Source organism: Verticillium nonalfalfae (assembly GCF_003724135.2).
Source record: "Verticillium nonalfalfae strain VnAa140/NRRL 66861 chromosome Unknown scaffold_11, whole genome shotgun sequence".
Taxonomy (NCBI): Eukaryota; Fungi; Ascomycota; class Sordariomycetes; order Glomerellales; family Plectosphaerellaceae; genus Verticillium; species Verticillium nonalfalfae.
In genome coordinates, this window is record NW_021167236.1 from 219,247 (window position 1) to 245,066 (window position 25,820).

At 56.7% G+C, this 25,820-nt stretch overlaps 9 protein-coding genes across 9 annotated transcripts; 4 read left to right on the forward strand and 5 right to left on the reverse strand.

Moving 5' to 3' along the window:
- Positions 1–603: 603 nt before the first annotated feature.
- Positions 604–1,144, reverse strand: D7B24_000690 (uncharacterized protein; the record flags this gene model as incomplete). Its single annotated transcript, XM_028634942.1, has 2 exons — positions 604–736; positions 810–1,144. 2 exons carry the CDS (start codon positions 1,142–1,144, stop codon positions 604–606), a joined length of 468 nt encoding a protein of 155 aa, XP_028498131.1.
- Positions 1,145–3,353: 2,209 nt separating this feature from the next.
- On the reverse strand, positions 3,354–4,602 carry D7B24_000691 (uncharacterized protein; the record flags this gene model as incomplete). The annotated part of the gene is made up of 2 exons (XM_028634943.1): positions 3,354–3,519; positions 3,578–4,602. The coding sequence occupies 2 exons, from the start codon at positions 4,600–4,602 to the stop codon at positions 3,354–3,356; spliced, it is 1,191 nt and encodes a 396-aa protein (XP_028498132.1).
- Positions 4,603–6,789: 2,187 nt separating this feature from the next.
- Positions 6,790–7,767, reverse strand: D7B24_000692 (uncharacterized protein; the record flags this gene model as incomplete). Its single annotated transcript, XM_028634944.1, has 3 exons — positions 6,790–6,857; positions 6,916–7,226; positions 7,283–7,767. 3 exons carry the CDS (start codon positions 7,765–7,767, stop codon positions 6,790–6,792), a joined length of 864 nt encoding a protein of 287 aa, XP_028498133.1.
- Positions 7,768–13,917: 6,150 nt separating this feature from the next.
- On the forward strand, positions 13,918–14,700 carry D7B24_000693 (uncharacterized protein; the record flags this gene model as incomplete). Its single annotated transcript, XM_028634945.1, has 1 exon — positions 13,918–14,700. The coding sequence occupies one exon, from the start codon at positions 13,918–13,920 to the stop codon at positions 14,698–14,700; it is 783 nt and encodes a 260-aa protein (XP_028498134.1).
- A 1,542-nt stretch (positions 14,701–16,242) lies between these two features.
- On the reverse strand, positions 16,243–17,056 carry D7B24_000694 (uncharacterized protein; the record flags this gene model as incomplete). Its single annotated transcript, XM_028634946.1, has 4 exons — positions 16,243–16,392; positions 16,481–16,613; positions 16,700–16,927; positions 17,037–17,056. 4 exons carry the CDS (start codon positions 17,054–17,056, stop codon positions 16,243–16,245), a joined length of 531 nt encoding a protein of 176 aa, XP_028498135.1.
- A 523-nt stretch (positions 17,057–17,579) lies between these two features.
- Positions 17,580–18,782, forward strand: D7B24_000695 (uncharacterized protein; the record flags this gene model as incomplete). The annotated part of the gene is made up of 3 exons (XM_028634947.1): positions 17,580–17,901; positions 17,981–18,627; positions 18,681–18,782. The coding sequence occupies 3 exons, from the start codon at positions 17,580–17,582 to the stop codon at positions 18,780–18,782; spliced, it is 1,071 nt and encodes a 356-aa protein (XP_028498136.1).
- A 388-nt stretch (positions 18,783–19,170) lies between these two features.
- Positions 19,171–19,436, reverse strand: D7B24_000696 (uncharacterized protein; the record flags this gene model as incomplete). Its single annotated transcript, XM_028634948.1, has 3 exons — positions 19,171–19,208; positions 19,265–19,366; positions 19,424–19,436. The coding sequence occupies 3 exons, from the start codon at positions 19,434–19,436 to the stop codon at positions 19,171–19,173; spliced, it is 153 nt and encodes a 50-aa protein (XP_028498137.1).
- Positions 19,437–20,237: 801 nt separating this feature from the next.
- GCV2 (glycine decarboxylase subunit P) lies at positions 20,238–23,494 on the forward strand (the record flags this gene model as incomplete). Its single annotated transcript, XM_028634949.1, has 2 exons — positions 20,238–23,361; positions 23,412–23,494. The coding sequence occupies 2 exons, from the start codon at positions 20,238–20,240 to the stop codon at positions 23,492–23,494; spliced, it is 3,207 nt and encodes a 1,068-aa protein (XP_028498138.1).
- Positions 23,495–24,246: 752 nt separating this feature from the next.
- D7B24_000698 (uncharacterized protein) lies at positions 24,247–25,749 on the forward strand (the record flags this gene model as incomplete). The annotated part of the gene is made up of 1 exon (XM_028634950.1): positions 24,247–25,749. One exon carries the CDS (start codon positions 24,247–24,249, stop codon positions 25,747–25,749), a length of 1,503 nt encoding a protein of 500 aa, XP_028498139.1.
- Positions 25,750–25,820: the final 71 nt, after the last annotated feature.

The following is a 25,820-nucleotide window of genomic DNA, read 5'->3' on the forward strand; positions in this document are numbered from 1 at the left end:
GACATCAACTCAGGATCATGACTTTCGGTTGAGGCTAGCACCATTCAGGTCCAGATTCCAAATCCTGGGAATCAACGTGTTCCCCGTCAGGCTTAAGTAATTGTTTACCGCCAGTCCGTAAAGCTACAAAGCTACGCACAGGAATGGCATGCCGTGCCTCGTGAAGCATTGAATCACATGAGTATGAGTCTGGGTCTGTGGTCGGAATACTGAATACATGACACCGTAAAACATCCGGGAAACTCGATTGACTTGACGAGGCCTATTTGCAATGCTCGCGCGTCCCGTTTAGCGCATTGACGATAGACAATGTCTAGCCACATCCTGTTCGGCAACGTCTCATCAAAGGCATTATACACTGTCCTCGCTTCAAGGCCTGGCCCGGCGCTGAGAATATACGAAGCCTCCAAAGCCTAGTCTACTCACGACGGAGCATAACGGGCGCGCAGGAAAATTCATGTCATGGGTTTGTTTTGTCATTTGTCCATTACTAGGGAGACTGTAGACATTTCAAGCCTGCCCCTCATATGTACCACTACAACTAAATATACAGCCACTGTGAACATGGCACTACCCGCAACCTTTCTATCCGAAATTCAACGCTTAAGCCTGGGCGGGAGCATCAGGCAGGCTGTCGATGACAATAGTGGTGGGGTTCTGCTGCTGGCAGATAAAGTCACCAAGGCCGCCAGCACGGCAGTAGGTGAAGATCTCGCCAGTACCGTAAAAGCCGAAACTGTCCAAGGATGTCAGTCACATGATTTCGCAAATGAGATTTCTCCTCGCGTTCAAGGGGATGGTCAACTTACGCAAGGCCGAGCTCGTGGTACAGGCGCAGGGCGAACTCAAACTCCTCACCAGGGTACAGGGCGAAGCGGTACTTGGACTCGCCGCAGGTGATGACCTCGGAAGGCAGGCCGGGGTTCTCGGCCTCGCAGAGAAGGCCGTCGGCGTCCTCGCCGCTCAGCTTGAAGTTGACGTACTTGATGGTGCCGTCCTCGCCCTTGCGGACGTTGAAGTCGGCAATGTCGATGTTCTCGTACGTGTTGGGGTCGGGAGGAGCACCAGTGGAGCCGGGAGACGCGGGGGCCGCGAGGGCAGAGGCGCCAAAGAGGGCGGCGGCGGCGGCAAGGGTGAACTGCATTTTGATGTTGGGTGAGGTTGAAGGTTTGAGGGTTTGTGTGAAAGATTGGTGATTGTGTGAAGTCTCAAGGATGCTCTGGTGTGATTCGGTGTGTTGATCTGGTTCCAAATCTCTAGCAGAGACGGGCAATGCGGTCTCTTTATACTACATCTCGAGCCTCGATACGAATGCCCAACGTCACAAGCCTCCGACGCATCCTGGAGGTCGACGTCACCAACACTCGACAGGCGGGGACGGCAGTGTGGATCGCAGGTCGGGCTACGTGCCGGACCTTCTCCAGATTTCCGTCTCTTGGCCACCGATACGAGGCGCCCGAAGCAGTCTTGGCCCCGGCAAGCAACGGGTGCGCTAAGATACGTAGCATGCCTAGACGCAGGGTCCTATGCCCACGGCAAACCATTGTGTGCTTTTCTACTCTCGGCAGACCGCCTCCTGCTGCGATCACCAGCTCGCAATCTCGTATGAGTTCCTCACCTGGGCTTCCACTGGAAAAACACCTAGGTCAGCGGCAGCCACGGCCGCTGCCCAGCCATGCGACCCTCACTGCCGTTGCATTGCTGGACGATAGTGGTGGCGTCGTGGACGATCTTCTCGTATCGCCCCGGGACAGGGTCCTTTCTCCGATGTGGGGAGCGCGCTATGCAGGGCTGCTGATCAGGTCAATTGCGAGCAAGCCGGCATTCCAATGTCTTGCCAGAGGGGTGTATGTGGGAAATGCTCCACTGCCAACACTGCATTTCGCCCCGTGCGGCAACAGCCTTGCTCGTGTCCCTCATCCATACTGACACGGAGGCCTGACGTCGTTGCAAACCTCGGGCAAGCTGAGAGCTGGGCAGCCAATGATGGAAGCCAAGTCGGACAGGCCCACCATGACTCGGGCCGCCATTTTCATCTCTCTCCCTCTCTCTCGCACCAGTGGCAACGTGTCGGCTCCGAACCGCCCGGCCGTTCGCTTTCTCCGTTCGTCCAACGTCCTTGGGTCAGGCCTCGTCGTACATGATTGCTGCGCTTCTTCTCGTAGCGGTCAGGGCATTGCTATTTCGAGAGCATTATGCAATAGGTAGAGTGGCGGCCCTCCCGGGACCCTTGCCCATTCCTGTACTCTAGCGTTGTTTTTATGTGTTAGCTGTCCAGATTTGTCGTCATTGTCATCGAGAGTTGGCCAAAAGAGGGTCCTGTGCTGGCTCCAGATTTCCGAAAGCGAACCTCTGGACTGATTCAGGCAACACCCTCTTCAGCCCAAGATCACCTTGGCACTAACTTCTCTCTAACATCATTATCATTACGAGGCTGTGTTTTGTCGATCAACAGATGGGTTTCATTTGGTCGCTTCTCCTTGGACAAATGTTACGTTACCCCTGGCGCCTAAGACATCAAGCCGGCTTGAAAGTCAGAATCGGAACGAGCCTCACCACGTTGATTGTTCGGAGAGCACGCCCATTTTAAACAAAAATGATACATAGCCAAATAATTACACCAACGAAGCAGGAATTACGAACAGTCAGGCGTGGGTGTTCTCTGCTTCAGAGTCTGGATGCAGGTGAATGACGATTGTAAATGAGTGGAATTGAGCTACTGCCCGAAGGTGAACACAGCCACGCATCAAGCACCTCCAAAGTGCACACGTGCAAGGCAAGTCTAGTGCGGCTACGGTGAGGGGAGGTTCCTCAACGTGTTCCCCAGAGGCACTTTCAGTATACATTCGCCTTTGCAATGCAATCCAATACTCTCGCGCATTTTGCATTTCTTGATAGTAGCTTCTCTTTCTTTGCTATCTCGCTGTCACTCTGCATTTGGGTGCTGTCTTTACTCCGGTTATCCAACACTTTCTCTGCTTATCTCATGATTTCGCAGTATACCCACGCGTCAACACACTCTTCGCATGGTAGAGCAGGTTGCCCCGTGATCGCTTTGCCTACTACAAGTCTATGAGAACATCACAACACTCTCTCCAGCGACGATTCACGAGTTGCGGATGTGGCTCTGGCTAGTGAGGACTGATTGACTACCGTGACTACTAGAGTCCAAAGCTTCTACCCGATGCCCGTTGCCGGGCCTCGAGCCCCAAGCAAGAGGTATTGCCCTCTTCCACTCTAAGCAAGATACTTGAGAAGACTGATATGAAAACCAATACCATCATGTGCTTCAAGCCAAGAGGCCCCCGCATTAGGTAATGACTGAGGTACGCAGCAAAAGATGGGTTACGTCGTTACTCGAAGTTGGCCTTAATCAAGCGGGTGATTTGCTCAACAGTCTCCTTTCGAATCTTGGCCTTGGCATCCTTCGCCTCGGTCGGCTTGGCTGTCGAGACAGGCTTGGAAGTGGGGTTCTTGAACGAGATCATCTTCCTGACAGGCTTGGAGACGTATCTGGGGCTTGGTGTTTTCTTCTTCACGATGATCAGCAGAAGCTTTCAGGTCAATAGGGTGATACTGCTTACATACCAAGGCCTCACCCTTCGCCTCGTACTGCTCATTTTCAGGGCTGAGGCCACGGCGGACGTTCCTGGTGGGAAATCCGAAGGGCACGCCGACCCTGCGATCACCAACGGGGACAGCCTGAGGGGCGGCCATGATGGGGGCCGGAGCGGGCTGGGGCACGTAGGCCGGCTGAACCGGCTGGGCTGGCTGGTAGACGGGCGCGACCGGAGCGGGCTGGTAAGCAGGCATGGGCTGAGGAACGTTGACGTAGCGGTTGACGCCAGGGGGGGTGACATCGCCGTCGTCGTTAGCCTTGGCAGCCTTGCGGTCCTTTTCCTCGCGTTCCTTCTGCCACAGGTACTCGCGCTCGTCCTCGGCATCGCGCTCAGCCTGCTTGGCGGCAGCCTCGTCAGCCTCGCGCTGCTTGCGCTCGAGATAGAGGCGGTCCAGGCGCTGCGACTCCTCGAGGATCTTGCGCTCCTCCTCCTTTTCCTTCTTTCGGGCGTCGGCGAGGGCTTTCTTGACCCAGGAGGTGACGTCCTTCTCCTGTTGCTTGTTGATCTTCTGGAGGCGCTTCTTCTCGGCGAGCTCGCCGGCGAGCTTCTGGGCCTTTGCGGCGTCCTTTGCGGCATCCTCGGTGGCCTTGCGCTGCTGGTACGCGGCCTCCTTGGCCTCGACGGCCTGCTGTGCCTCAAGGGCGACACGGTCAGCCTCCTGTTTCTCGGCGATCTCGCGTTGCTTGGCTTCTTTCTCGGTGGCAACCTCGATGGCGTTGGCCTCTGCCATGGCGTCCTTGATCCATCTGTTGACTTCTGCCTTGCTGGCGGCGGGTGTGGCGGGTGCGGCGGGTGCGGCGGGTCTCGGAGCAGGCTCGGTCGACTTGATGACGCCGGGAACGTCGTCGTACACAGAATCTTCGGCGCCGGAACCGACACGAGGCCCAGCCTTGATGATCTTGCCCGTACTTGGCACTTTGTTGCCGGCGTTGACGGAGCCAAGGATGGCGCAGGCCGTGATGATACCAGTAGCGAAACGCATTTTGAGGTTTGCTTGGGAGAGATGGGAGCTGCGGGTGGGTGTACGTGTTCGTGTCAGTGAAGTTGAAGTTGGACGATTTCGAGTGTCGATGAGGAATGCTGAGTTCCTGGAAATATGAGACCTTCTCTCAGAGGCTTCGCTCTTATATAGATTCCCAGTGAGCTCAAATCACTCGGTTTTCCTTGGCCAGAAAGGTCCCCCAAATCAAGTTGTTAACCTTTATAGGCACATGATGGAACTTTTTGAAGGCCTACAGGGTGTGAGGACCTTTATATGATTTTGAGACGTCAAGGTTCTGTACAGTCTTCTCTCACACGAGTGCTTCAACTTTCAAAATTTAAGCCCTGGATGAAGGGTGCCACACTCTTTCGCCTCGCGTCTGACGCCTCCCATGCATCGTTTCAAGCCACCAGTCAGACTTGGTTTTGCAGTCCATGATCGCACGTTGCTTTACCTTTGGCAATAAATGCATGTATTTAGACACGTGCTGGGACCGAAAGTGATATAGACTTCCTCTCAAGCCTAGCCATGCTTCAGGTTGGGTGACTTTCGAGGGTTTGAGCCTGAATAGAGACCATTCACGTCTAGAAATGTGTCTGCGATGTAAGGTACGTTCGTGAAAGTGGAACGATGGATGGCGACCGAACCCAAAGGCAGACTCAGATGTGGACATGGGGCGAGATATTGTTTCGAAAGGTCTTGAATGACGTGACGTCGACTCTCCAGGTCCCAAGGCTTCTTCAACTTGATCATGTGAAGCAAGGCAAGTCGAGCAACAATTAAGCGTATCTATGATATATGGTCACACCTTGATGAACATGAGGCATAGCAAAGCCAATCATAATTGACATGTCCGTATTATGAAGAGACCAGCAACAGCCAAGACAGCAAGCTTCAACTGGAAGCGTTTTCAGCATCAGTAATCACGTTTTCCTCCAGATAGTCAAGACCACACCACGAAACCGATTTGTTTAGTCAGCACCTCGAACATATCATGAAGTCCATCTCCGGCCTCGAAACGAGCAGAGCAAGATCTTTGCAGGGCAGCCTCCATTCGTCAATACCGCTGACAGCAAGGGAAGATGCCAACCTTGTTGGCCCCATCACGCCACGCGAGGTACCCAGGGTTCAGATCATGGCTGCCAGCCCCGCAGAAGTTCGCCAGAGGCGCTCACGTCGAGTCTCAGCCACCTTTCTGTTGACTACGATGCTCGACGAACTTAAAGCGGTAAATGGCGACCCTTGAAACGTCGTTCTTAATCGAATACGCTTTGACGATGTCGCCATCGAGTGACTTTGGCGCATGATGCTGTAAATCGTGTGCCATGGTCCAAGTTGATTAAGGGATGATACTACGTTGGTGGGCAAAATCCGAGATACGATGGCCCAAAGGCAGCGGCCCATTGTCGTTCGCTGGCTGCCAGCCGCCAGCTGTCCGCGGGCATAATTGGAGGCCTTTCAATCATACACTTTAAATAGCCGCAGGTAGAACATTCAACATGAGACATAAATTCCATTGACCAGCCTGACTATCTCGAGCGAGGACTTGTAAAAAACCACGCCAGCTCGAAGGAAGAAAACCGCAAATCAGATAACAGAACGACAGAGCTTCCGGAGTCCGGCCTCTCCACGACGAGAGACGAAACAAGCGAGATGTTCTGTGAAGAAGTGAAATGGTTCAAGACGCGAGCAAACCGCTCGATCAAGTTCAGAGTTTTTTCTCCGCTCGCCAATTTCCCCTGTACCAGTACCTTTCCACGCCAAAAACAAACAAAATCCCGTAATGCAATACTCATCACGTGCAACATCTCCTTTGAACTTCATAGCCCGTTGCTCGTCACGCGAGTGCTGCAAGGTGCAGGTTTGGTGGCGTCGTCGAAGGAAAGAAGCCTGCCATTCTTTCGGCGGCCCGTGCGCAATTGTGCGAGAAGACCACCCTTTCCAAGGGGTAAGGGTGGATTCAAAGGGGAACGCTGTCGGCGATCCTGATAAAGTACAGCGGAAGAAGCGAATGGAAGAAAAATATGCTTCGGCCAATAAGTTGGATTCCCCGTTCCGCCTACGCCTGCTACCCAGAGTTGTCTCGCGAACAGAAATTCCAGATATGCAGCGAACTACTAGATAACAGACGTTCGCCTGTGCGGTGGGCGAAGGAGGTCGCCATCATGGCCTGACATAACATTGCGCTTAGGCAGTGACGGTCGGCGCGTTGCCGGGGGGCAGCACGTTCTTAGCAAAAGCACCCTGCATGTTGCCTGGAAACGAATTAGTATTGTTACTGGTCCGAGAAGGAGCATATATCTGCCAACTTACCAGCAGGGAAGTAGTTGCAGACGGTGTACCAGACGCCCATGTTGGGGTCCATGGTGCCCTTCTCGCAGAAGTGGACAGCACAGCCGAGGGTGGTAGTGTCAACCCAGACGACCTGGGAGTAATGGCCCCACTCCATGAAGTTGGACATGTCGGGCTCACCACCGTAGAAGTTGGGCGAGTACAGGTTCAGCTCGCCGTTGTACCACATGTTGGTGGTAGCCTGGGAGACAGCCTTCGCGGCACCGAGCGAGTCGCCATCAGTGGCGCCCCACATGGCGAGGTTCTGGCCGTAGCCACCGCCACCAGGAGTCCTGCGTCATGTTAGTATCATCTTCTGCCAGATAGTAATGTATGGGAGGTTACTAACAGGTCGTGCTCGAAGACACAAGTCTGCGCGGTCTGCAGGGCGTAACCGGCGTAGTCGGAACCCCACTGCAGGGCAGGGGCAGAGTTGTTCTGACGGTGAATGTTGTGGGCCTCGAGAGCGGCGCTCTGCATGTCATTGCCAGTGGGGGCAGGAGCGGTCGTCTTGGGGGTCTCCTTGGGCTTCTCGGCCTCGGGCTCAGGCTGTGGCTCAGGAGCAGGCTCGGGGGCCGGAGCGGGCTCGGGCTGGGGCTCAGGAGTAGGCTCGGCCTTGATGGTGGAGAAGACGGGAGCGGGGGCTTGCTCAGGCTTCTTGGGCTTCTCAGGGAAGAAGTTGCCCGGGGTGGGAGTGGGTGCCTGGGGAAGACCGGCGGTGACGGTGACAGTAACGTAGTCGATGTCCCAAACGGTCTCCATGGCGCGCTTGTCGATGGCAACACCGAGGGCCATGGCGGCGCTGGCGACAGCGAGAACGACAGAGGACTTCATTTTGGTGGAGGATGAAGTTGATCTAATTTTTTTGTTGTTAGCCTCGCCCGCGAAGACTAGGTATTTTCTTTTTGTTTTTCAAGTCGTCGATGAGTTGGTTGCGAGCAGATAGGAAACGACAGAGAGTGGTGATATATAATGGGAAAGACAGGTGGTTGTAGCGAAAGAGCCTGAGTAGGGCGTAGTGAGTGTGGAGATGGAAGGTACAGAAATGGAGAACCGATTCCTCCCAATGCGGAGGACGGTTTCGTGTTTTGTGCATTTGGGAACTGGACTGATGTGCAAGGGGTAATAGTATGATCGGCTGGAATGAAATTGACGATACTAGTGAGACATAGTAAGGTCAAAGGACGCGCCCTGGAATGGGGAATGTGTTGTTCAGGGTGACAGCGCGAGAAGCGGCTTAGTGACGCCTGATGTTGCAGTGAAGTGGAGAATGAACATGTGGTGATGGAGACGAAGGGATGATGGGGATGAACAAGGGCCTTGTTCACATGGCACATTCCGATCGTCAGGTTTTGAGTACTGGTTGTGTGCGCCATGTGGACAATGCTGCTTTGCGGGGGAAGACAAAGCGTCATTGCAGGAACACGTTCGACGAGACCAGGCAGTGAAAGCAGTGCACTCGACTGAAAGGACGAACGGACCGTCGAAGGCTTGAAAGTGACAGGCGGAAACTTACCTTTGAGGTGGTGGGTTCTTGTGGTGATGATTCTCAGAATCTGCTGGCTTTCCTGTCCAGGGGGTTGTGGTGAAGAGTGTGGAGAGGGAGAGATGATATATCTTCCGTCTTGATGCTCTGGTGCAGCGCTGCTGATACGGTTCCGTCTAGGACCTCTGGTCGTTGGTGATGGTGAAAGAGAGTGGGACTCGATTTTCGTTTCGCCGACGACTGACTGTGAAGGATGGTTTGACGAAGGAAGCCGCAAGTCTTGCTTGGGGGGACAACCGGAGGGATGGGGCGAACGACAGGTGGCAGAGAAAGGAGTGACAAGAAGGTGAAGTCGGCGTCGGAGGTCGGGCTGACTGAGCGGTGGTGGTCGTGGTGAGGTTGAGGGGTACTGGTGGTTTTAAGAAGGAGTGGAACGTGTCGTGAGAGACACTTGGTGACCGAGACCGAAGGGGTTTTGGAAGGGAATGTGGTTGGCGGATGGCCGTGTAAGGAATGTACTGAGGTCGGATTTGCGGTCTCTCCTGGAGGGTGAAGAAGAAGGGGTCCAGAACGAGAACAAAAGCGAGACGGACGTCGGGCTAAAAAGGATCGGGGAGAGCCAGACGACGAACTAGGATCTTGGGCCGCAGACAGGTCGAGGCCGGGTTGTCTGGGTTGTCTGGGTCTTCTGGGCCTTCTACTGCTTGGGTCCCTGGACCGTGAGCGTTTTGCGGAGAAATGAAGGAAGACGGGGGCGGCAGAGCCGAGAGTGCTTTTGCTTGTTCCTTCCTCATGTTGCTGGGTGCTTGCTGCACTGCTGGCCCCGACAACCAGGGGTACTTCCTTACCTACCTGCTCGGCGAAGCCAAGTCCTCGCCAGGCAGCCAGGGAGGGGTGTGGTTCCAGACCGTACCCGCTGCAGGTCAGGAACGCGCGGGTGTAGCTATGCCCGCCTGACCAATGAAGTTCCGTGCCCTGAGCGCCACAGGGCACATGCCCCTGCCGGAAAGAAATGGTGTACCCCCCGAGGGGCGTTGATGTATCCCACCATACCTGGGCATCTCCTACTCAAATCAACTCAGCTCGCTCAACTCTTAGTCCATCTCGTGGTCGTCAGGTGCCAACTAACGAAGCGCCGTGGTTGCACAGAATCCTTTTAGCACAGCACATTGTCCACGGTCGTGTACGAAGCCCCGATGAGCTGATGCTTCGTCGGAGGATGAGGCGTTTGAGTAACGCTCGGGCGGAGACGCTGAACTAGCACGAATGTGAACACGAAGGGGGAGAGAGCCAACGCCAGAGCCTAAAGGCACAGCACAGCCATGATGAGATCCTCCTGCTTCTTTCAGAACAGCGTGCAATGCACACAAGCCTAGGTGGCCTAGCTGCCTAGGTAGGTACGGTAGGTACAGTAGGCAGTGGATAGGCGAAGTATCTATAGCAATATTTCAGCAACGCACGGTACACACACGGGCAGCTAGACGCGACTGGTTCTACATAGTACACTGTCGATCCTGACCCAAATACACTCAAGCAACCAAAGTCTGCACTGCCAACGGTAAGACATGATCACCAGGCTGACGGTATCATGTCTTGGAGCCCCCTGACAGCGTCCGTCGACAGCGTCCATCGGGGAAGCATCCCCCCAAGTCAACGTGGCGATGATCGTGTCCATGCCGAAGCTTGTCGCTGGTGAGGACGGTGATGGAGGGAGAGGCAGCAGTCCAGCGTTGAGAGCTGGGCGCCCCAAGGGCATACTAGGAGAATAAGGGGCCAGGCATGCGACAGTCCTCTCTTGGCTCGGCGCTCAGGCGATGTACTTGCCCGGTCGGCACTGCAGCCACCCCCTCTCCTTATTTTCGCAGAGCATCGGCGCCAGCCAACCGTCTGCACCCAATGATCTCATCGCCAGGATCAAGAAAGCCCGTACCTTGCATTGGTGCCACAGACAATCTGGCAATCACACCTGATTGCTGCAAGGGTACCCTCCCGGAAGGCAGGGGCGAGAGAGGGGGTGGAGGGGTAGGAGGGCTCCACTAGGGGGGTTCTTGCTTCCCCTTAGACGCCACTAAGCAGGCCCGCTACTGTTTCTGAAACGGCTCCAATTTCGGTGGGGGAGCTGCCCCAGCGGTCCTGTTCGTCCAGTCTTGCTTTCAACGCAAACGTCGTCCCTCTTCCCCCTCCCTGCTCTTCCCAGCCTCAGTGCGCGTGCTCCCTCGGGCGCCCAGGGCACGCTGTGAACACGTTCTTTGTCATGCCATCCCATCATTTTGTTTGCGTCTATATCTGATAGTAGGACGTTGGCATTACCACGACATGGGACGGCACTCGCTGCAGGGCCGTCCCCAGTAGTTTGGACACGGCATCGTTGACGGCAACGTCTTGATGACCCCCTCCCCGCCCCAGCAAGCACTCAAGGCCAGCGACAGACATGTTGCCTGCCTGCCTGTCCCGCTCTCTGTATACGACCACGCTTATTACACGCCCATCAGAGGACCTTAGACCATGACCTCGCTGCATTTGCCGGTTCTGGACCGCTCTCAACAACTTTGGTGCCATGCCTCTCGACCTTGCATCCCAGTTTCCATACCCAAGGTAGCGAGGAAAGATATTGGCAGTCTCATGGTCGTCTCGCCCCCCTTCCAACCATCCTAATGGGCCGCTACTACGCGCGAACGAAATCCACACTCCGACGCCGCCTCCCTCGCACTCCTGTCTGTGCAAAGCGCCAGGCCCAGGGAACATGACGGACGTGCGTTGCCCGCGCCCTCTTGCAGCCCACCTCCCTTCGATTCGAGCGCCCTGAGCACGCCGACCCCCCTCCACACATCGGAACCTGAACCCCAGACCGGCAGGCGAGACGGGAGAGCAGCAGTGAACTGTTACATCGCCGAGGCTTGCATTTTCTCTTTCTCTCGCCGGAAGGAGGGCTGACGTGATCCTGGATACCGGCACTTGCGGAATGCAATACTGACCCCTCGCATCTGTCGTCAGCCGCGCTACCCAGAGGGACACAGCTGGTTCGGTGAGGCCCCGTTCATCCTATCTCGCCCACCGATTTGTCACTCGACACGTTTTCCATGTCTCCGCCGCTGGGACGTTGAACTTTCTTCTGCTCGTCGCGGAAGCCGCTACGTCATGCAGAGAGGGCCACCAGCCCACAATGCCCCGATGCGCTACTCAGCCGGTGGGATGGCTGGCTGGTCTCTGAAACCACCAACTCAACTTTCGCTCATCGTCGACTCAGTCCTCTGCAGCTTCGGGGGCAAAGAACCCATTCTTTGTCCCACCACACGCGGGGCTTCGCCGGCCTACAGTGCCAAGAGCACAGCTCGCAAAATACATACCTTAAGAGGAAATAGGTAGATTACTGACCTCTTCGTCCCTGGGAATACATGTACACCAAAATTGCGCGTCTAGACCGTGGCGGTGGGGATGCCGATCTTCGAGGGCAATCGAGTTTCCACTGCAGGATGAGAAGGACTCGGAACGATGCCTCATCTTCTGGACGCCATTTGCCCCACCGGCCTTGCAAGCTGTCATTACGCGGAGGCGCCGGCAGATACGTTTCGCGAAACACCAGCTTGACCGTCATCGAGGCCTGATTCGTCCTCATCGGTTGCGAGTAGTTAATTCAAGGCAGCTGCCAAGTTGCAATTCTAGCCTCCAACCCTTGTCCTGGTTTATTGCTGTCAGACTCACCCGGGACGATGATCACGACGGGGAGGGTCCCTGGATCCCCTGCAATTCGCTCATCTATCTCGCATCTCCCCGCGAAATGAGGTCTCTGTGCCGGCTCTGCCAGGACATCCTGCCCTGTCATCTCTCAAGGCCGCGATTGTTTGAGATTGTATTCTCCTGGTTCCATGCCCTCCCATCAGGCCATCGCGGCGGCTGTAGCACCATGACAAATGAGAGGTTTCCCACCCAAGATCCCAGCAAAATTAAGATCGCATGGTCTTTCGAGTAGATTGCAGTCAGTACTTGGAATCAAATGGGTCCTACTAATTTGCTCTTCTCACAATTCAATCCATCAACAACCTTGCCCTCCGGCAGTGGCACCCTTGGATGGTGCGGCACCAGCAGGTGCCATATCAGGTTGCCTATGGCCCTCCCCTTAAGACGTATGAGGCGTCATTTTGAAGGTTCAACGTACTGGTCCTTGTGCCGCCATATCCAAACACTCGAGGGGGTCCGAAACAGGGCCTGTCCGACAAAACAGCGGCCAATTCTGCGGCCAAAAGCCCGCCCGATGGGCTTTGTTTCTCAGTCATGCAGGTGCATAGCTTTCCCAATGACTCGTGAGCGTGACGCTGGGTTCCTCGAGAATCGTTAGCTATTTACAGTTTACACCTTGCTAGACTTTTCAGCAACCCGCCTCTGTTAGGAATGCACGTGGCCCGCCGTTCCCGGGTCACACCACGAGGCTCCGATCCAGCCAACGCGTGCCGCCGGGCTTACTTGTGAAGCTGCACGGTGTCCACCTCCAGGACACCGAGTCATTACGCGCCCCGAAACTTCTTTGGGGCGTATGAAAACGGTTTCCACTGAATAGCATTCCTCCGGGCTTGCTTCTTTGTTTCAGACCTCCAGGGCTCAGTACTACGTACGCCTACCACCTATCGCGTGTCGGTCTGAGGACCAGCATGCCCATGCCGTTTGCGGATCATGATGTTGATATACGTCAGCTCGAGAACTTATCTCCTGACGACTTTCAATGTCACCTAAAGTTGGTGGCCTGTAGGCAGAATCATGCGCATTGGATCACGGGACTTCACAAAGGCTCCGAGCAACCCCACTGCTCTCTGGTCATGTTGCTTGTTATCGGACTACACAAGCAGCCCAACAGCAAAGGCGGCCAAGCATCGTCGCGGGCTGCGAATATCCACAGGCTGGATGAGGAGGAAGCCAATGCAAGGTATAATAGCCACCCTTTTGAATCTCTACTATGTCAACAGTGGTGGCCTGGACGGTGATAGCTTCCATCCCATTGACCCAGAGTGGAGAGCTCCATCACAAGGTGCTACGAAACCCGCCACCACGTCCAGTTGCCGTCCTGATACGAGGCGGTACCCAGAACTCTCCAAAAGCAAACAGAAAGCCGGTGTCATGGCGAACTGTCTGCTCATGAAGCGCACCGTCAGCCCGCTGATTCACGTTCGGCGCCAAGTTCTCACTCCAGGCAATGACCGCCAAGAAATGTCGGCCAGCGGCGCAGCTTCTACTTTCCTGTGGTTCTCGTCATTTCTATCTCTGGGCACACATGTACCCAAGTGAGTTAAGCCATATTGGGGGGCTTTCTAATCTTGTTGCTGGTATGTTGGTACAAGTAGCACTGTTCCAAGTGACAGCCAAGATGTCGTCGGAGTCATCCAAGTTCCCCCCCCCCCCCCCGTCCTCGTGCTGTGGTCGTCTCTCCTCTTAAGGTCCTCGCTGCATGCCCTTGTAGATCTCTGTGAACTCGCGACAAGCTCACAAACCTGTCTGCAACTTTGACAATGAAACAACAAGCTGTTCTTGTCAGCTTCGCAGCAAGTCTTCCAACAGCTCTTGCCTGGATCGCGCCGAACGCACTGCTCGCCCGTGACGACGACATCCCCTACCAGGACATTGTCTGCAAGCCGGAGACGTCACCTGACGATGACCTGCCACCATGTGTGAGCATCGAGATCATTGAAACAGCATGCCTCAGCAACGGCACCGACGCCATTCACTACAAAGCGCACGCTCAGTGCATGTGCAACGGCTCCTTCTTTCCCGAAAAGCTTGCGTGTGAACGCTGCCACTTTGTCCACGGCCTCCGTTCTGAGAGCGAGGTCATCCGCTACGAAGGCATACTGGCTGCCGCCTCTGACGCACTCTGCGACGGCAGCCCAACGGCGCCGTTCGCCAGCCTCTTCGCTTCAGCTGAGGCTGTTGCCACACCTGTGTTCACTGGTGCTACCGGCGCAACAGATCGGTTCGTCAGCGAGACAGACATCAGCCTGTACTACACAGCGACAGGCGATCAAGGCGCTGGCACGATCACTGGGAACGCGGCAAGCGCGACGGCTACGGTCACGAACTCGCCGCCCTTCTCTGAAACACCAACCACGGGCACTATCAGCAACTCTGGAGAGGAGACACGTACCAACACTTCGGCCGCCGACGAATCGGAGACGAGCGGTACGGCCACTGAGGAGGTCAACACTACGGAGGAGGACAGTAGCGCTGTGCCGACCCAGGCTGCGGATAGGCTTGTCCTAGGACTTGCCGGCATGGCTTTGCTTGCCGCAGTCTGAGGTCAGTCGCTAGGCTTGGGAACCTATGTGTGTAAGAGACATCAGGGCTCTAGGATCCCCAGTGTTCTACCTGGTCGTCTTCATAATTATTCGCATAATCTTTAAGGTATCACGTATCAAATTTTACAGTAAGAGGGTATAGGCTCGCTGTGATTGTGACATATTTGATTCCCAAGGATCATCCCAAGTCGAGAGAGCAGAGAGACAATCCAGGCGTTCGCGTCTTTCATCGTAAAGCATGAGCCGGAATAGCCTCGGTCTGTAAGGCCTCACAGCTCCCACAAATCACGTAATGCATAGACATCTGTCTCGACGGAACACTGCACTAGTCTGACCTGTTAGCCGGGCACCGTAGATTGATTGTGCTACTCATCGTCCACAGTACCCTCAAAAATGAGACGACCCCATGTGACCAGCTAATACGCTACATTGGCAATGCGCTTTTTAGGAATAACTTTTGCAGATAGCCAATCAATGCACATCGCCTCGGCCTTGTCGAAAGTCATGCCCATGTGCAACCGCTGACCTTGCTACAGTGGCAGGACTTGAGCTTCTCCCCTTCCCAGTGGATATGTCAATCTGTCTCGTGTAACTCTCCCCTCGGCCTCCCCGCCTTGCTTCACTCTGTCCAAGCGTGCTTAGGCTCGCACGACGTAAACTAGCCCTGCCGTACAGACCTATCTTCTTCCGATGCCGAAGAAGTCGTACTAGGGGCTGCGGATCTGAGAAATCTCTTGTGGTCTTGCATGTTAGGCATCGAGACGGGGGCCCTGCGGATGGTTGCTCGTCAACGTGTGGGGAGGCGTGGATCGAGAGGAGTTGGTGTCTGCGCGGGAACAGAAGGTGCGAGATGACCTGTCAAGTTGTTGTCAGCGCGGCTAACGGCAGGGACGGGAGGCTGCGGCAAAGAACCGAACAGTGGGCGCAGAGAATTATCGGCATTGACATATGTGGCTCTCACTGTTTGGACGGTTGCTATCTCTTCAAGTTGTTAACCGTCCAGGGGCGCCATGGCATGCCTCGGCGTTAATGTATGCGCCGTGTGAGGTTGCTGTCAAGTTTTCCCTATTCTCTTGCTGCTGATCCGTGATCGACAGAGCCAGTGAGTTGTCAACGCATAGCTTGGCATGCGTGTCAGGGCCCCAGGCCGACTGTCGCGAGATGGCCCGCTTGTTGTGTGGAAGCACGAGAGAAACGATGCCACGGAAGGGCCCGAACATGCTCCAACTACCATATCTCGACCATGCTCGAAATCATGTGACGTAGCACATCAGAGCCAGAGGGCAAGGCGATGGCTGCGCACTTCATGCGTGAGGTACGCTGCCTCGTCCCGAAACTTCGCAGTCGTACTGTCTGCATGTAACTCACATGCGAGAACATGTCAAAAGAACAAGGATGATCATACGGCGAACCCCGCCCTACTCAATTGATGACATATGTACACAGCCGCATCGCAGCCTTGTGATCACCCAGTACTTTGCCTAACTCGTCTAGCAACACCTTTCTCCGCTCTGCACCACGTACACAGGCCACGGTTCACGCTTACGCCTGCTTCGCGCCCTCGGCCTTCGAGGGGGGGATGAACGGCTTGCCCTCGAGAGGGTTGATGGCACCGTCGGCGTAGATCATGTGTTGTCTCAGCTCGACGGGCGTGACACCTGGTCGCTGGTTGGGGATGTTCTTCTCGAGCTTCTGTTGCGAGGGGAAAAAAGAAGGGAGCATCTGGTCAGCCGGGTTCATCGGACGGTTCGCATCGGCGTGCGATGGGAATTGTACGTACGAGGTTCTCAAAGACACACTTGTTCAGCTTCCACTCCTGCGGGCGGCACTGATACAGCTGATGGTTGCGGTTCTCGAGGCAGTTCCAGTGGGCGCGGAAGGACTCGAGGCAGTGGGTGTTGATGTCCTGGAGGCTGTGGCCATTTGTCAGCGCCATCACATTTCTCTCATAGCCACACGGCGACGTGAGCCTGCCCCGATGGCGGGTCAATAGACGTACACGCTCTGAGCACACCTCGTCACCCTGCGGCCCTCCTTCATGCAGTCGAACTCGCCGCGGCCCGCCGAGTCGGTCTTGCACTGCATGTAGTCGTCATTGTAGTTGCGGCACCGGGCGCCGATGAAGAAAGACGCGGAGAGAAGGGGCGCAGAGCTCGCACCGACCTCCTGGACCTTGGGAATTGAGGCCGGGAGGGGCGTGGTGTCGTAGTGGACCTGCTCGTTGAACCTGGGGGAAGACACTGGGTTAGCTCCCTGCTGTCGCTGCTGCGCACCAATGCATCGAGCGAGCCGTCCAATTGAGGAGACACGTCATTCTCGGGGTGAGTGAAACGTACTGAGGACGTCGGGTCGACATGGTTGCGGCGTTTGAGGGGGTCGTGTCGTCGTGGTGATGATACAGGAACAAGATCTCGACGTTGAATGCCGAATTGATGTGAGGTCAGAATCAGCGACGCTTGATTGGTCCGTGTGGGCCAAGGCTGGCAGGCCTGGTACCAATTCTCGGTCAGTGCTCGGTGAGGCACGGTCCCCGGGAGCCTGGAGAGCTCGAGCTCCAATCATTATTTTCGCGTCGCCAGACCTGTACCGTCCACTCAGCCATCGAGTTCGAGCTGCAGCTCCAACGTTCCACACGGCGACCATTCTGTCCCATTCGACGATTGCGAAAAAAAGACCGAACTCATCGACACACTTCCCTGTCGGTTGAGCTTCGTCGCGCCGGGCAGGCAGCAATTGAGTCGACTGTTGTTTTCCCCTACGTCCTCATCGCAAACAACATTCCGCTCCGACAAACCTCACAGTCGTATCCTTGTCGTCATCACACGTCCATCGACACCTTTGCCTCGATTATCTAGCCATCAGCACGCACCCGAGCCGCAATGAGCCTTTTTGGGAAGCCCGCAGGGCAAGCTGGCGGCTTGTTTGGTGCAAGCACATTCGGCCAGTCCCAGCAACAACAACAACCGCAACAGCAACAGCAAGCCGCGCCGACCCTCAGCCTGTTCGGTGGCCAACAGAACCAGACGAATCAGCAGCAGAATCAGGGCACATCGAGTCTTTTTGGAGGATCCTTTGCGCAGCCACAGCAGCAGCAGCAGCAACAGCAAGTTCAACAGTCACAGCAGCAGCAAATGCCGAGCCTAGCACAGTCGCAAGCCCAGCTGTCGAGCTCCCTCTGGCAACCAGGCAGTGAAACACCACGTACGTCGCGTACATACACTCTATCGCATCCCTCAATGACAAAATCCCGAGACTAACGTGCAGCCCTTGCGCCTTGCAGAAAGCCAGAAGCCCCCGATGGAACAGATCGCAACCACGTTTCGCAAATGGCATCCTGGTGACCCCAGCTGCGTGTTCCGCCACTACTTCTACAACAAGGTCGATAACGCCGCGGTTCCTTTCTACCAGCCCGGCCCCAACGAAGACCCCAAGGAGTGGGAGGAGGCCCTGCAGCGCAAGCCTGGCCAGGGCTACATCCCCGTCCTCGGCGCCGGCTTCTCAGGTGTCGCCGACCGCCTGCAAACGCAGAAGCGCGTGGTTGGCGAACATAACGTCCGCCTGCACCAGATCAATGCTAGTCTCGATGCCATCCTCTCGCGACATGATCTTGAGACGAGCGTGCGGGCGCTGGCGGCGCGGAGACGACACGTCGCACTGCGGGAGCGCTGTCTCGCACTGGCAGCCCGCGTCCAGGTGCTGCGGAATCGTGGCTACGCCCTCAGCGGCGACGAGGATGACCTGCGGCTCAAACTTGTGGAATTGGACCGCGCAGTGCAAGACCCGGCACTGAGCGCGAGGGAGGAGGAGCTGTGGAGCAGGCTTATTGTGCTGCGTGGGTACGCGGACCAGTTGATGAAAGAAGTCAACAAACCGACTGCCACGAACGGGGAGTCGTTGAGCGAGGAGACGGAGTTGAAGGTCAAGAAGGTACGTACGAAGCTGGGCTTATGGTGTACGAAGCTGGCTAACGGAAACCTCAGGTTCTCGAAGATTACGAGAAGCAGATACAGCACCTCAAAAAGGAGGTTGAGTCTATCACGAAAGACTTTCAAGAGTGGGAGAGCGACGGTGCTGCGCGGTAGGATAGCGCAGTCAACCAGTGACGGATTGTGGTGAGCGGACAGGACGTGGCATGGCTGTCACAAGGCACGGACAAGAGGCGAACGGGCAGAAATATTCCGCAATGGCATCATCGGCGCCCGACAGTTTTCACTGCAAAATGCTCGAGGGAATACATCGGAACCGAGGTATGAAGTTTTCATGTCGTGAGATGCTAGCTGGCTTGAAGCCTTGCTACAGCTGGGCCGCGGAGGCCGCGTGCTTGATTATAGTACAAAATAATGTACAACAGGGTATCGTCCCATTTCACAGCCTAGTACCCGCTACCATTGCGTGTACATCTGGACTTGCTTCTTCTGTCATCTTATAAATCCTATGCCGCCGTGTTTTCGAGTCAGAGGGTGTAATGGCTTAGAAGACCTTAGAGACGGCGTCAATAGCGAAAGGGGCTGGAGAGAGTTAGCTTCCTTGGCGTCAAGATTCGACACCATCGTAATAAGCATACAGAGGTAGAGCATGACGGCCGAGACAAGGACCTGCTGGATGTTGAAGTTGGCCTCAGCCTCCATCTGCTTGATCTCCTCCTCGGAGAGCTGGGGGGGCGCGACTGCTAGCTGTTAGCAACAATTCGACGGTACCATGGAGCATAAGTTTGTGCACTAACATCCTCCGAACATTATGGCGGTTTCTGGGGAGATAAATTGGGTAGGTTTGGTGTGAGGGTTGATTCAGTCAGGTCGTCGTCGCGTCGAGCTATGATGTCGTCGCAGAAATTTAGGATCCTCGACCTTCAGCTCCCCCTGTGCCCGACCGTCTGACCAGGGGCATGGAACATTAGGTAAGCGAATGATAGCATGCTGATAAGAAGCGGCCTTCGGCTACAGTTACCGACCGGGCATGGCCCGAAGCCGGGACCTTATCAGGGATGAGTGAAAATATCGGCGTATCAGAAGTTCTTGTTGGGTAACGATAAGATAATTGTGGATGGACCGGTCGACTTTTCGTCGCACTCCTGACCCGTGTCGAGCCGAGCACGGTGACGGTGACCCGTTGTCCGGGGCAGGTGCCAGTCATTGATAGTCATGGTCACCATTGCCCCAGGTCAAGGAATATCATGGGCAAGGGCAAGAGCGCGCACGACTTGATCCTTCTCACCGACATCATCATTTCGGCAAATCATTCTCTGCCTGCTCCTAGACCTTGACCCTCTTGTTCTTGATCCCTTTATCTTCAGATTCGAGGCGCATCAAAATCGCACCCCGGATCTTTGTTGGTCGGTGGCAACGTCTAGGTGGGCATGAGTCGCTAATCATACCCGCACCCACCACTCGACCCGGACCGGCTCCTTCAAGACCCTCTTCACCCCTCGTGCCGAGGAATCTTCCCCACGACACCTCCCTCCATCCCCTCCTCGATCACCTCCAGCATACCCTCTTGGCCGTCAATTGAACCCAAACCGAGCCTCAATCTCGCTCGCAATGGCTTCTACCAGACTGCCCCTCCCCCGCCATCTGCGCCTGCGGGTGGCGTCGCCGAGGTTCACCACTGGCCTGACACGGGCATCGCCAGCATCCTCTGCACGTGTCGCCAGCCTCTGCGCTCGCCCTGCGACGGCGGCGTCCCTGCCTGTTGGCATTCGCGCCTTCAGCGCGACGTCGTCGGCCTTGACGCCTTACGCCAAGGACAACACGGACGCGTCGCTCGAGCCACTCAATGAAATTCACACCTTCATCCCCCGCCACATTGGCCCCGACATCCACGATGCCCAGCAGATGCTCAAGGCGCTGGATCCGCCAGTCAAGACCATTGACGAGTTCATTGCCGAGGTCATCCCAGCAGACATCTTGTCGGAGAGGGCGGCCTTCCTCCCCAATGGCGAGCCCCTCCTCGAGAGCGACATTGCGTCCATCGCAAAGATGCTCAAGACCACCGAGCAGTACTCGGCCCCCTTGATCGGTGCTGGATATTACCCCACCATCACGCCTCAGGTCATCCAGACCAATGTTCTGGAGAACCCGGCTTGGTACACCAGCTATACGCCTTACCAGCCCGAGATCAGCCAGGGCCGCCTCGAGTCGCTTCTCAACTTCCAGACCATGGTCTCCGACCTGACCGCTCTCCCCATCTCCAACGCTAGTCTTTTGGACGAGGGCACGGCAGCCGCCGAGGCCATGACCCTGTCCATGAACGCTCTCACGACCTCTCGTGCCAAGAGGGCTGGCAAGACGTACGTCGTATCCCACCAGATTCATCCTCAGACGCTCTCTGTCCTGCAGGGCCGAAGCCAGGGATTCGGTATCAAGATCGAGACTATGGATGTTACGTCTCCTGATGCCCATGAGCGCATCAAGGCTCTCGGTGACGACCTTGTCGGTGTCATGGTTCAGTATCCTGACACCAGGGGTCACGTCGAGGACTTCAAGGCTCTCGCCGAAGTCGTTCACTCGCAGAAGGCTCTTTTGGCTGTTGCCACTGACCTTCTGGCTCTGACTCTCCTCACTCCCCCCGGTGAGTGGGGAGCCGACATTGCCTTCGGTACTGCCCAGCGATTCGGCATTCCTCTTGGCTTTGGTGGACCCCACGCTGCCTTCTTCTCTGTCACCGACGCACACAAGCGCAGAATGCCCGGACGTCTCATTGGTGTCTCCCGCGATCGCACGGGCAAGAATGCCATGCGCCTGTCTCTCCAGACTCGTGAGCAGCACATCAGGCGAGAGAAGGCCACGAGCAACGTGTGCACAGCCCAGGCGCTGCTCGCTAACATGAGCGCCCTCTATGCCATTTACCATGGCCCTGAGGGCCTCAAGCAGATTGCCAACCAGGTCGTCGCCCGCGCACGCGGCGTTCAGGCGCTTGCCAAGCAATTTGGCATCACGACTGAGGAACCTCGCAACTCTCCCGATGGCAAGGTCCTCTTCGACACGGTCATTCTCAAGGCTGGCGACAAGCTCGCCGAGAACATCGTCGAGAAGGGTGAGCAGCTTGGTCTTCACTTCCGTAAGCTTGGCGGTGGCGATCTCGGCGTCAGCATCGGCGAGGCCACGGATGCGCAGGCGTTCCAGAGGCTTGCCATCACCTTCGCTGCGGCCACTGGTGGAGACCCCAACAAGGCTGGCGACGCTGCCATTGAGGTTCTCCGCAAGGAGGGCGTCGATGTGCACAGCACGCTGCCTGACACTTTCAAGAGACAGTCGGAGTACCTTACTCACCCTGTTTTCAACACGCATAGGAGCGAGACGGAGATCCTCCGTTACATCTACCACCTTCAGTCGAAGGACCTTTCGCTCGTCCACTCCATGATCCCCCTGGGATCCTGCACCATGAAGCTCAACGGTGCGACTGAGATGTCCCTGATTTCCAAGGACACTTTCTCCAACCCTCACCCTTTCGTCGACCCCAAGCACACCCCTGCCTACCTCGAGTTCATCAAGCAGCTTGAGGACCAGCTGTCCGGCATCACCGCCATGGACGCAACCACTCTGCAACCCAACTCGGGAGCGCAGGGAGAGTTTGCTGGTCTACGCGCCATCCGCAGGTACCATGAGCAGCAGCCGGGTACCAAGCGCGACATCTGCCTGATTCCCAAGTCTGCCCACGGCACCAACCCTGCGTCTGCCGCCATGGCCGGCATGCGCGTCGTCCCTATCGAGTGCGACAACCTGACGGGCAACTTGGATATTGCGGATCTCGAGGCGAAGTGCAAGAAGCATGCCGCCGAGCTGGGCGCCATTATGGTCACGTACCCTAGCACCTACGGTGTCTTTGAGCCGAACATCAAGCAGGTCTGCAACATTGTGCACGAGCACGGCGGCCAGGTCTACATGGACGGTGCGAACATGAACGCCCAGATCGGCCTCTGCTCGCCCGGCGAGATCGGCGCTGACGTCTGCCACCTGAACCTGCACAAGACCTTCTGCATCCCCCACGGTGGAGGTGGTCCTGGCGTTGGCCCCATCTGCGTGAAGAAGCACCTGGCTCCCTACCTGCCCGGTCGTCACCCCGACGACAAGGAGGCCATGATCAGTAGCGCCCCTTACGGGAGCGCCGGTATCCTGCCCATTCCTTGGGCTTACAACTCCCTCATGGGCAACCGCGGCCTTGCTCTCGCCACCAAGATGGCCATTCTCAATGCCAACTACCTCCTCGCGCGCCTCAAGCCCTACTACAAGATCCTTTACACTAATGAAGGTGGTCGCTGCGCGCACGAATTCATCCTCGACGCCCGTCCCTTCAGCAAGACGGCGGGTATCGAGGTTATCGATATTGCCAAGCGTCTTCAAGACTACGGATTCCACTCGCCCACCATGTCCTGGCCTGTGGCTAACACGCTCATGATCGAGCCGACGGAGAGCGAGAGCAAGGAGGAGCTCGACAGGTTCGTCGATGCGTTGATCTCGATTCGCGCCGAGATCCGCGAGATTGAAGAGGGCAAGCAGCCGCGCGAGGGCAATGTGCTGAAGATGGCGCCTCACCCTCAGGCGGACGTGATCCTGGGTGACAATGGCAAGTGGGAGCGGCCCTACTCGCGTGAGCAGGCGGCATACCCCCTGCCGTGGCTCAAGGAGAAGAAGTTCTGGCCCAGCGTTGCGCGTGTCGACGATGGTGAGTTCAACCTGCCAACTTGTGCACTCAGACTGCTAACAAACTCATAGCCTTTGGTGACACGAACCTCTTCTGCACTTGCCCACCCGTCGCAGACACGACGGGCGAGCAGTCATTTGGCGTGCAGGCGTAAAAGCGGGCTTACTACCTGTACCATACCATATAATCAGCATGCACGGATTCAATGCGTCGGAAACATTCAACATTTCGGCCGCAAGGCGTAAGGAGGGTTCAGAAATTTTTAACATTACAAAGCGGGTTCAGCGGTTCAACCTGGAATCTAGACGAGAAAGACAGGATGACAGAAGTGGTACGACGGGTGTTTTTCAACAGGCAGGATAGCGAGGGCTCGGACACGAATGACTTTATACCAATGATGCCGGGGAGGTTGCGCTTCGGCACCTGGCGGCCCCTGGCGATAGACGTGGAATGTGATCCGCGCTTTACTTCTAGACAGTGGTGTCGAATGACTGAGGATTCAATGAAGAAGCACACGGTGTTTTTAACCTACTGGGCGGCCCAAGGGGTTCTTGCTGTCTGAAAGTGATGGGAGATGTGAAAATGGGCAGCTTCTCACCGAATGACTCGGTTGACCGAGAGCGCACGTCTGGTGGCGGGGCAATTTTTACCCCGCCACCCCGCCATCCAGTCGAGAAAATTCGAAGCTCGATTATCGATCAAGCCTTGACAAGCTGCTTATCAAGCGTGCGACCAAACTGGGCTCTCTTTCTGTTCGCGCTCACTACATAGTCTTGGTTGGGGTCCTGTCACAGTCAACTGCATTTCAGAGATACCCAGATACCCAGGCGAGCCTCTTTCCCATTTTACCAGCTTCAGCTTCCTCTCCCACCATATTTCGACGAACGCATCTCACCCATCGCAAAAATGGCTGCCCGCCGCGAAGATGTCGAAGATGTCCACGATGAGGGCAACGACATGCTCGATGCCGAGGAGGTCGGCGAGGAGGTCCCTTCGGGTGACGAGGGCGACGTCGCGATGGATTCCGACAACGAAGAGATCCAACTTCAGAACGATTCGATCGCCTACTTTGACGAGCACGCTGATTCGGTCTTCGCTATTGCGCAACACCCCATCCACCCTTCGCTGATCGTCACCGGTGGCTCCGAAGGTGACGCCGATGATGCGCCAGGCAAGGGTTATGTCGTCGACACGAGCGCCGCCGCTGAGCGCCCCGTTCTCCCCGCCAGCTACAGCGGCGCGCAGCCTCGCGAGAGCACGCAGCTCGATGCCATCTTTGCCGTCGAGGGCCATACCGACTCTATCAACACCCTCGCCTTTACGCTCCCCAACGGCGACTTCCTCGTCAGCGGCGGCCTCGATGGCCGGCTGCGAGCCTACACAGCGACCGTCGCCCCGCCCAACGCGACGTTCAAGTTCCTCGCCGAAGCCCAAGAGGTGCCCGAGATCAACTGGATCGCCCCCTGCCCATCCTCCGACTATCCCAACACCATTGCCCTCGGCGCGTCGGACAACTCGGTCTGGGTGTACACAATCGATCCCGCCTCGGACGCACAGAACCCGCTGCAGCTCGTCAACACCTTTTGGCTGCACACGGCACCCTGCACGGCCGGCGCCTGGACACCCGACGGCAGCCTCCTCGCCACGGTCGCCGAAGACTCCTCTCTCTACGTCTGGGACGTCTGGGGCCTCGCGGCCTCCAAGGGCGTCGTCGAAGCCAACGGCCAGACGGTCGTGTCGCTGACGGGCGCCGACTCACGCTTCGAGGTCGAGGGCGGCCTGTACTCGATCGCCGTCGAGCCCAACGGCGCGTACCTCGCCGTGGGCGGCGCGGGCGGCCAGATCCGCATCGTCTCGCTGCCGCGCCTCGCGTCCGCGGCCCAGGGCCACGCGGGCGCCGGCAAGGGCAAGGGCGCCAAGGGCGCGGCGTCGCAGGACGTGACGTCGGGCGGCCAGATCCTCGCGGGCCTCCAGACGCAGGCCGACAGCATCGAGACGCTCTCCTTCACGCAGCCGACGGGCGGCCAGCCCGGCCAGCAGACGACGCTGCTCGCGGCCGGCAGCGTCGACGGCAGCATCGTTGTCTTTGACGCGACGCGGCGGTTCGCCGTCCGCAAGAACCTCATCGGCGCCCACGAGGACTTTAGCGTCGTCAAGGTCGAGTTCGTCAAGGGCACATGGCTGCTGACGAGCTGCGGCATGGACGGCGTCGTGAGGCGGTGGGACCTGCGCGGCGGAGCGGCGAACCCCAACGCCGCGGGCGCCGCCAACAGCGGCCTCGTCAAGGAGTGGAAGGGTCACCTTGGCGACGGTGAGGGCGGTGGCGTCCTCGGCTTCGTGCAGGGCGCGACGGGCGAGCGGGTCATTACGGCGGGCGATGATGGTGTTGTGCTGGTTTTCGAGGCGTGAACTAGCATCACGCCCATAGGATGTATGATGCCGTAATGAGGATAGAGAAAAAGGGAGGCTATGATGATACT